Genomic DNA, 11,186 nt, shown 5'->3' with positions numbered 1-11,186 from the left:
CCTAAATCATAGAAAGTGTATCCTCCAGAGTTTAATTTCAAGTCTTTGAAAAAGACATGGTCTTAAGAAGCTGGAAGGAATGTGTGCTCCAATTAACAAAACATCATTTTCACACATGGGAATAACTGGGAATCATTTACTAACATCGCTCCTTTAATGAAGTATTCTACAGAAGCAACATCTGAAACAGAAATAGTGGGCAGAAGACAGAGTGAAGACAAATTACACTAAGCAATGTAATTACCTTTAGTCATCACAGAGTTCTATGAACTTTCACAACTTTTACATGAAATTAAAAGGGAATCATTGGAGGTAGATAAGGCACCCTTTCTCCATATGGGAAACTGAGGTACTGAATCGCCCTATACACAGATTGCAAAAATACTGGGAGAGGGGCTGGTGCACCTATGTGAATACATACGTTCTCATCCACAGGAAGGACCTGTGTTCAAGCCCTCAATCCTCACCTGCAGGGGTAAGCTTCAGGAGCAGTGAAGCAGGGCCTCAGGTGTTTCTGTTTCTCTCCCTATATCCCCCCTCTCTCAATTTCTATCTTATCAAGTAAAAAAAAAAAAAGACAGAGAGAGAAGAAAAGAAATAGAATTATAATTAGAAGCATGCTAATCTGGTTGCACTTATCTGTTTAACTATACACAAAAATTTACAATGAAATGTCAGCGATAGTCAGAGCACTCCTGCAATTTATTCCATCTTGGTCTATGGCATAGCTCACTGGTAACCTGGAACTCCATTTCAAGTTGAAGGCACATCTATTCCACTATGTTAAGCCCATGAAACTTAACAGAAGATTGATTATAGCAGCATTTTCAGACTGAGTTATATAGGGTATATGGCAACTATGTAGAATGTATTTCCATAAACAAGATCAGGACATGAAAAAACAAAATTAAAAACAACCGATAAATAACGGAAATTACAACTTTAGTTCAACATTTCAACTTATCCTATAAGTAGATCTATGAGTACAATTAAAAATAAGTTATCAAATGACTGGATTTGAAATTTAACTCACATCTATATGCTGTTGTGATCCTTGATCTGAAAGCTGTTAAATTAGGAAGGTTTTAAGCATAGTGTCATTTTAATATGTTTTCTATTGAATGCAACTCCTAGAATACAAAAATGTATGCTTACTCAATGCTAAGTTATCCAGCTCCTTAAATGCATTAAGGTACTAAAGGTAATCTAGTTATTTTGTTGAACAGTGGAATTAATCAAGCAGCAATATGACTAGAATGGAGATTTACTTGGTGGGGAATTGTTCATGGGAGTTGCAGAAAAATAAACAACTGTATGGTCCTTCAGGTTGCTGGGGAAGATGTCCTTGGGCACCAATCCCAGTTACGGTGTGAGTATCCAGTACGCGAGAGACACACACACATAGATGGCACACAGAGTTATCCAGTTTATTCTCTTGATCGGTGGCCTGTGGTTACCTGTTACATGGAGGATGGCACTGGAAGAGAGAATGCCACTAGAGTTTTGAGCCCGAGCCACATAGAGACCCGCGTCTGCCTTGCATACCTTTGGAATGAACACCAAATGTCTCGTCTCCTTGTGTAAGACCTGTAAGTGCTCATCTGCAGACAATTTCTGGCCCTTCTTGTACCTGAAGCAGAGAGTCAGTTTTTAAAGTGAGAATCACTATTTATATCATTTCTAAGTTCTAATCATCATTGCAAACCGGTCCACTACCATTGTAATGTCCTCTAGAATTAGCTGGAATTTTGTAGCTGCCACAAATTCTAATGAGGCAGTCAATTTGTAGCCAGAAAAGTCTTTGGTTCGGGATATGTCAATAATAAAATAAATAATTTATAATATTTATAATAAAAATAATAATAATAATAAATAAAAACGGAACCATTGACCATCTAACAGTTGCAGTGTTGTAAATGAAAATGCATATATCCAGCTGCTCTTAAGAAACCATACCAAAAATAAAATAAGAGAAAGAAAAGATTTCCAAGTAGCCAATAAATACAAAAATGCACTCAGCAAAAAACAGCAACAACAAAAATAGCTGAACCATAACATTTAGTCACGCTGGGTCATCATGACAACAATTACCTGACATGTACTTGACCGTGCTGCACCCTCCCTGCTTTTTACTGGGTAGCAGCAATTATTACTTTTTGGAATCCACTGGGGTAAGACTTACCTGTCCAAGATCCAAATGAGAATATCAGTATAAGGTGTTAGAGGAAGGTGCTTAAACAGTATTAAATGGCTAAGTGAGTTCATTTAATTTTTGTGAATTAATTTCATTAGAAGATGATTTCTAATTATAAAAGGCATTAAAATTGGATTATTACTGCTGATGATTTGTTTATGTTTCCTAGGAACATAAGCACTTATTTGCATCTTCTTATAAAGCAAATAATTTTCTTATTTTCATATATTCTGGATTGTTTATTATTTATACCCACGTTTATCTATAAGCCTAGACCCTTTTCTGTTCCCATCACCTAAGTGATTACATTTGTATTTTTCTTAGTGTCTGAAAAATGTATGATCTTCTGAGAGCTTGCCAGTTCGTAATTGTGCAAAATAACTGTAAATCTGAAAGCAAGATTTTTTTTAAAGACTACTGAAAATTTTTTCAACAAAATAAACTGTCTTGAAATATATATACAAAACCAAGAAACAATTTAGACAATATTTTCCTTTCAGGTGAATCAATATTTAATGATAAATTAAATATCTTTCAGATTTATAAGTATGAAATTATTGACTTTTTAAAAACATGCAACTGTTAAAACCAAAAATGTAAATGACTGAACCACAGCACAAGCACGATTTCTATTAATATTCTGAGAACAGACAAAACCTGCCTGCAGCTTTAACAGTAACCCACATATCAAGCTGATTAGAGCTGTTTTTATAACAGCAGTCTGTGACTCAAAACTTGTGTTCTACAGTTTACTTTCATAAAAACAAATAGGCCAAAAATAATAGTAATGAAGTCTCCAGAGTGAAATCATATTGTCCACAGCTCAGTTATTACACCACCTTTCGAAATTAGATTTATTACCTGTCACTGGTAGCAACTATGTGAAAGAAATATTTTTATTGCATTTCTCACATTGAATAAATTTGTAAAAAGGAATCTTGGTGAAACAAGTATTATGAAAGTGACTCGCGTGAGTCCTTTGAGAGAAGGAAAAAGATGAAATAGGTCAGTGAATCTGAAGGGAAAGGCAAAAATTCATGTTTGTAATTGATTAAGAGATGCTAAACAAAGCAAGCTTCATGCTTTTACAGAAATCCACAGGAGGAAAGCAATTCAAACCACAATCTTTAGAAATGTGGGATGTTAACTGATACGAAAATCAGACAAAAAAAATTGTATATGACTTTTGAAGTACTTTTGGAGTCCGTTAACTTATTTTTCATGTTTATTTTATTTTTCTTAAAATGTTAGCCATGCTTCTACTAAGCCTCGAGGGTGTGGTGTGGGGTTGATTCATGCAGTTATTACTCAGCCTTCCCTACAACTTTAGGTCAGTGCACACACAACAGTTTGCTCAGTGGATTTGTTTCTGTTTACGACTTGTCATTATAGGCTACCCACCATGTCAGTGTAGGTTCTGGAAATCCTGTTACTTCAACTTCCAAAGTCACTGGTGAACCTTCCATGACAGTTACATTAGACAGGAGCCTGGAGAAATTAGGTGCCTGGTCAGCTAGGCTGACCACGCTCTTGTTTGCTGATGTACCTTTAATCTTTTCTTGGGGAACCACTTGCCTCTGGTAGCCACGGTTTTTGAGTGACTGAAACTTGAGGCCCGGGAATGCATCAGGGGAAGCATGCAAACTATCACAGGTTTTAGTGGCATTACTGTCATCATGCATATTCTCCCGAGTTTCTAGCGAATCTCTCTGAGCCTGCTGGTGCTGCTGTAAAGCTCTCTCATGCACCTCACTCGGCATGCTCTCTGGAAGTTTAGCACTGATTTTGCAGAAAACAGTGCTCTTTTCCAGAATTCCTTGGGTGGCTGGGGGGAGTTCAACTTTAAATTGGGGATAAGGTCTTTCAAAATAACTTGAAAATGTTTCTTTTTTATCACTGTAGACATCTGCAGAGGCTGGAGGTGGAGGAAGGCTAGCTTCCTGGACGTCCCCTGGACGGCTGGCTCCCGCCTGCATTGTTCTGGAGCTACGTATGCTGAGGGAGGGGCTGGGACTTTCTTCCCTGTCCACATCTGATGGTATGAGGAATGATTCTGGGCTTCCTGGGAGTGGAGGCAAGGATATGTCATCAGGAGAGACACATTCGTATTCTTCTCCTGAAATCACGTCTGCAGGCAGGAGCAGGCCTTGGACACGCTCTTCTTTGGCAGAGGGCAGATGCATCATGCCCCGTAAAGGTTGACTCTCCTTTCTTCCCCTGATGGCCAAACTGTCTGCCACATGTGCTTGCTCCTTCAAAAATTGAAAATCCAGTGTCAAGTTAGTCATTGAGCGTTGTTTTTTGAGGTTTCAATTAGGGTGAAATACAACTTCAAAGAGACAACTTGAGTAGACCTACAACAAGCTAAAACTTGGAGCCCAGGCACAAGCATTACAAAACCTGCTGTTTGTTTACCTTAGTCCAGAACTAAGCAATCAGAAAGCTGAGCTCCAGTCTCTGGATAAATGTGACAGACTTTGTGAAACACAAGAAAGTCCTGGTTTAAAAACATATTTTTTAAAGAAAGAGACAAATTGAGGGGGAGGGGTGAAGGAGAGAGACAGAGAGTCACCTGCAGCCCTGCTTCACCACTCATGAAAGTTCCCCCTGCAGGTGGGGACTAAGGACTTAAACCTGGGTCCTTTGTGCACTGCAATATAAGCGCTTAACCGAGTGCACCACTGTCTGACCCCAATTTCTCTCTGTCTCTATCCAATAATAAATAAATAAATAAAATGATTTTAAAAAAAGAAGTTTAAAAATAAGACCAAAAAGGGTCTTTTATATACTAGGTGCTATACTAAATACTGGAGAGAGAAAATGATAAAGTAGCTTCCATCTCTTTTCTCTTGGAAATGATAAGCTAGTGATGGAGACAGAGATTCATGGAGTAATATATTACTGTCTTCACAAAAGACATGCTGAGATATAATAGAGGAACACCTGCCATTTCTGCTCCATGGGAAGTGTGAGTCATGCAAGGATCCAGGAATAGCAGTGCTTCACCTCCTGTGTACACTGGTCTAGTGTTTCTCTCTACTAACCTAAGTTCATGTTTGGTTTAAGAGATTCAAATATCCCTTTTGGCCTAGACTCAAAAGAACACTGATGCAAAGTGGGATCTCGTCTTTCCCAGCTTTCGTGTTTCATATCTACTTTGACTTCCTGTCTTTCCTCAGCATTTGGGACGCATCTTATTGAATAATTAATGGCTGGTTCCCTATTACTACTACCTGCATGTAAGAAAGTCTTACTTGCCATGAGTTTAAATCCTCCATTTCAGCCCATGGTCACATTCCTGACATGTAATGACTTTTGATAAATAAATGCTCTAAGGTTGAAGATTAGAAACAAAAGCAAAACAAGGCTACGTGGCAAATTCACTGCTCCTGGTGGTCACGTTTACCTTTTATTTTCTTCTTTGCTTTGCTTTTATTTGATAGGATGAAAAGAAACTGAGAGAGGAGGAAGATAAAAGAGAAAGAGAGAAAAAAGAGATGTGCAGAACTGCATAATCTTATAGGTAAGGAGCTGGGGCTTGAACCCAGGTCCTTCCACATGGTGAAGTGCACTTAGCTGGAGGCACCATCACCCACCCCCAGGAATGTATTTATTTCATTCATTTATTATCATTATTATTAATATCACTATTATTATTGTTTACCAGAACAGTGGCCAGAAGATGTGGCCTTTGTGGCTAAGTGCTGAACCTGGAAGCTCAGCACCTCAGGCTCCATTATGCTGTCTCCCCAGTCCATAATAGAAGTTTAAACTCTGGGCGGAGGGTAGATAGCATAATGGCTATGCAAACAGACTCTCATGCCTGAGGCTCCAAAGTCCCAGGTTCAATCCCCTGTACCACCATAAGCCAGAGCTGAACAGTGCTCTGGTTAAAAAATAAAAAAAGAAAAAGAAAAAAAAAAGAAGTTTAAACTCTTGGTTTAAAGGTTAGAAGTTTTTTAAAAGTTTGTCTGAATTTTTAAGTTGCTATATAAGCATATACCCAGTAGAAAATGGTCTCATTTCCTTTTTATATCCTATAGCTAAACCCTGGCTCTTTTATCTCTTCCTTTTAGTGAGGTTTTTGCTCTAACCTTTTTAATCTAAGGATCTTTTCTATAATGTTCTAGCGGCTTCTGGTGAACACTTTTCCTGTAAGGGTATTTTAAAAACTAATTTTATGCTGACTTTGTGTTAAGAGTGACTTCGTCTGCCTATATCTAGTAAAGATATACCTTCCCACAATCAGCACAAATGGATCTGAACTGACCTCCTGGAGGGACAGATATCTCCAACTGCTTCCTTCTTCTATCAGCCTTTATCTATTTAAAGTGTCAGTCCCACAAGCTCTCTCTGGTCCCCTACACCTACACTGAACTTCTCTGTTCCAGACTCTTGGAAACAGAGTTGGCAGTCAGCTGAGGTCAAGAACAAACACCTCATCACAGACCCCTGCGAGCGTCAACCCGGCTTTGACCTAGCACGTTATGATTGGGCCCTCCTCAATCGCTATCGAACAGGCCATGGCCGGTGCGCAGCTATGTTCCATCGCTGGGGAGCCAGAGACGACCCAAACTGCCCCTGCAGCTCCAGACAGACTATGACCCACATAGTCAACGACTGCAACCTCTCCAGATTCAAAGGAAGTCTCGAAACTTTACATCAGGCTCAACCTGACGCTGTTTGCCTGGCTAAGGGCAAACGCCAGAAGAAGAAGAAGCTCTCTCTCTCTCTCTCTCTCTTTGTATTAAACACTTACAGCTCATCTCCGGTTTGAATCACAGAAATGCCTTTATCCTAGTCACATTCTGAGTGACCAACTGCTACTAGGTTCTCAGCTTCCTTATAGAAGAGCTTGTTGATCTGAACGTCATCCAAGGAGTCCTTCAGAGAAGAATCATATTTTAAAACCATCAGAAAATTTGCAACAAATTTAAAGAGAAACTTGAATAAAATTCAAGGCATGCCTCTCTACACTTCACTCACTTCCGAGGAAGAATTCAGTTGCCTAATCCAAGATTTGAAAGAAGAAAGTGATGATGTTTAGTTCTGTGTCTCTCCGAGCCCCTCTCTTGAATCTGTCTTCCATCAAATAAGTGCATTCACATTAAATACATAGATATATATAGATGCTCTTTTGTTGACCTAGTTGTTTTATTGTTGTAGTTGTTATTGTTGTCATCGTTGTTGGATAGGGCAAATAGAAATGGAGAGAGGAGGGGAGGATAGAGACGGGTAGAGAAAGATAGACACCTGCTTCACTGCCTGTTAAGTGACTCCCCTGCAGGTGGGGAGCCGATGGCTCGAACCGGGATCCTTTTGCTGGTCCTTGCACTTTGTGCCACCTGTGCTTAACCCACTGTGCTACCGCCCTACTCCTGCTTACATTAACTTTAAGGCAAGAAAATCTCATGTAGAAATCTGGATGTTTCATTGTACACTCCATTGAGTCAAAAAGCAAGTTTACTTATATCAGAGGTGAATTTTTCAGACCCTTACTAGAAAAGTCTTTAAGCCACACCCTCCAATCCAACTTAAAAAAAAAATATATATATATATATATTTACTTATTATTGGATAGAGACAGAGAGACACTGAGAGGGGAGAGGGAGACAGAAAGGGAGAGAGACAGAGAGAGACACCTACAACCCTCCTTCACCACTCATGAAGCTTTCCCCCCTGCAGGGAGGGGCCTAGGGCTTGAACATGGGTCCCTGTTCACTGTAATGTGTGCTTAACCAGATGCACCACCACCTGGCCCCTCTGATTCAACTTTTACTAGATATTTATAATTGACTTTTGTCTCGCTTTCAGGTGGTGCAGAACTCAAGTAGGGATTATTATTATTATTATTATTTTACAATTCCTAAGTATTTTCTGTTTTAAATACTTTCCCCAGAAAATGATACTACCAGATGATTTCTACTAACAATAGGAAATTCTCACATAAGTTCTTATAGAAATTTTTCAATGGGAAATAATCATCTCTTTGGTCTAGATGATAGTTTTGTTGTAATTCATCCTCTGTGTGTATGTGTTTATAAGAACCACGTGGGACTACTGATTCACACTGAACTTTGAATCAAGTGAAATTTCCTACATCTCAGGCCATTAGTACCATTGATAAAAGTATTGGACACTGCAGAGTTAGGGGCAAAGGCATATTTCTGGGTATTTTTTTAAACTCTCTTTTTTTTAATTTTTATTTATAAAATGGAAACACTGACAAGACCGTAGGATAAGAGGGGTACAATTCCACAGTTCCCACCATCAGAACTCCCTACCCCATTCCCTCCCCTGATAGCTTTCCTATTCTTTATCCCTCAGGGAGTATGGACCCAGGGTCATTATGGGTTGCAGAAGGTGAAGGTCTGGCTTTGGTAATTGCTTCCCCACTGAACATGGGCATTGACAGATCGATCCGTACTGTCAGACTGTCTCTCTCTTTCCCTAGTGGGGTGGGGCTATGGGGAAGTGGGGCTCCAGGACACATTGGTGGGGTTGTCTGTTGTGAGAAAGCTGTGGTATATTTACACAATGGAACTACACAAAGCCATATTTCAAACCAATGCAGATTGCCTTCCAGGCTGACGCTAATGAACTACTTAACATTCTTGAGTACAATGATAACCTAACGAAACTCTTTTCACACTCATGTTTTTCTACTTAAGAAAGACATGAGGAGTGCCTTTATCAACTTCCTAAAATCATACTAAGTTTTGCCGATGGCACTAGCCTAGACTTGTCCACTAAGTGACCATTTTAGAAAGCAAAAGGTCAGCTTAGTACATCGTTCTGAATAATTTCATGTTGACTATTGGCACTTCTACTTTTACTTTCAGTGTTTAATTCAAGATGGAGTTTTACAAAAACTCCTTTTAAAATTCACGGTGCTATATAATTTCTGGGTTTGCCTGGGTTTCCTCTGTGAAAATGGCCCCAGATTTTCATGCATGCCAATACCTTTTTTTTTTTAATTTCCCCACAATAAAACCACTTTTGTGATTATTAGGAAAAAGAGTCTGGGTATGCTTCCTGAAAGGAGAACACTACATAACTCATCCAGACTATATTTGCATCAATCTCATCAACTCTACCAAGATAACTAGGAGACTGAACTGAATCATGCCAAACATAACTCAATCATGCCGAACATAACTCAATCATGCCAAACATAACTCAATCTCAATTTGCTTCTCGTAGTAGTTTTGACTGATTTTATGCTGTTGATTCATTTTTCTTCTTCTATTTTCTAAATATATTAATGATATATAATTTTGCATTTAACTCCTCTAATTCTTCCTATACACTTTTTATTCCTCAAAGGTGACCACTATTTTCAATAGCTAACTAATCCCATGTATTTAACTTCCAAATATCTAAATTTTCAGTTTCACTGATAGAAACAGTTTTGTGGATTTATAATTATCATCATGTAGGCAAGCCAAGTGAAAAGTATGGAAGAGAACATATAATGCAGGTAATGCTACTCCACGTCCATTAAACTAAGTACACAGAAGCAACCCCCAAAGCAGATACAAGTATAAGTTGTTTATATATGAATTTAAGAGATCACAAGACTTCACCTTCCAAAATATTTCCATGACAGATATTCTTTGGATAAACGAGATCAGATGAAAGTAAGTGGAAAGTGGGGGAAGAAAATACATTAACCATAAAGCTTTCTCTCCAAAAGGAGTTTCTGGGGAATGTCTTTGACATACACTTTGGATCATCAGGGTATGACCTGGAACCTTTAGATACCTTGGGAAACATAGCAAAAACGAAAACCACAGAAAAGGTGGTAAAGGAAATCATTTCATCTCCTTCCTACTATTTGTTCAGACTATTGTCTCCAGAATCTTTCCCTTCTGTTTGTCCTTATTAGCTGATCTGAATTAGCAGAGGAGAGGCCCCAAACTATTTCACCCAGTTTGATAAGAGCATAGCACTGAACTGCTTTTTGTGTTTTCAACTAATTATGTAAACATTATGAATAGGAAGGGGGAAAATGGCTCAGGACTCTTCAGTATCATGACAAAAGTGGTTAATTTAAATGCAGCAGTTCCCTGACATGCCTCTTCTGTCTTGTGAAAAAGTACATAGGTGAAATTAAGGGGAACTGATTGCCTATCAATTCTGACATGTTTCTGTGATTTTTGTAAGGAATAATATTTAATCTCTTTTGGCCTCAGTGTCAATTGTAAAGTAAGACTTATTCAAATGACTGATAAATCTCTTCATGAAATTTTCTTTTCTTTTTTTTTTAATTTTTAAAAAATATTTTATTTTATTTATTTATTCCCTTTTGTTGCCCTTGTTGTTTTATTGTTGTAGTTATTATTGTTGTTGTCGTTGTTGGATAGGACAGAGAGAAACGGAGAGAGGAGGGGAAGACAGAGAGGGGGAGAGAAAGATAGACACCTGCAGACCTGCTTCACCGCCTGTGAAGCGACTCCCCTGCAGGTGGGGAGCCGGGGTTCGAACCAGGATCCTTATGCCGGTCCTTGTGCTTTGCGCCACCTGCGCTTAACCCGCTGCGCTACAGCCCGACTTCCGAAATTTTATTTTCTAACAAACAGTTCTGTGACTATAGTCAAGACTCTTACTACTGAATGCATCCATTTAATCTACGGATTTTTCAGATATTACTGTGAATTTAGCTTTGGTGATCACCCTGAGGGTAAAAGACCATCACTAGTCTCTTAGTAGTACATTGCTTTGACTAATTGTCTAATTCCAGTCAATCCCTGCTGCATTTTTAATTTAAAAAAAAAATAGGCCAACCTGACTGCCCCGGGCAGATGACCACACTGATGTGTTCGGAAACTACACCTCCTTAGAGTCCCGACCCACTATGGAAAAAAAGAAACAGGCTGGGAGTATGGATCAAGTTGTCAACGCCCATGTCCAGTGGAGAAGCAATTACAGAAACCAAACCCCCCACCTTCTGGCTCCCACAATGACTTTGGGTTCATACTCCCAGAGGGGT

General features: G+C 38.9%; 1 protein-coding gene across 6 annotated transcripts in view; it reads right to left on the bottom strand.

The window, feature by feature from the left end:
* Window positions 1-287: 287 nt before the first annotated feature.
* Window positions 288-11,186, bottom strand: part of CCDC141 (coiled-coil domain containing 141) — a 214,787-nt gene continuing 203,888 nt past the window's right edge. For all 6 annotated transcript variants that reach the window (XM_060177636.1, XM_060177639.1, XM_060177638.1 and 3 more), the window contains 2 exons: window positions 3,596-4,446; window positions 288-1,630 (listed from right to left, as the gene is read on the bottom strand). In XM_060177636.1, the coding sequence (XP_060033619.1) occupies window positions 1,363-1,630; window positions 3,596-4,446 (1,119 nt within the window). In that variant the 3' untranslated portion in view covers window positions 288-1,362. The remainder of the gene's footprint in view (window positions 1,631-3,595; window positions 4,447-11,186) is intronic.

The sequence above is a fragment of the Erinaceus europaeus genome, chromosome 18 (assembly GCF_950295315.1).
Source record: "Erinaceus europaeus chromosome 18, mEriEur2.1, whole genome shotgun sequence".
Lineage (NCBI taxonomy): Eukaryota > Metazoa > Chordata > Mammalia > Eulipotyphla > Erinaceidae > Erinaceus > Erinaceus europaeus.
The sequence above is the reverse complement of the archived record's forward strand: the minus strand, read 5'-3'. Positions and strand labels throughout refer to the sequence as shown.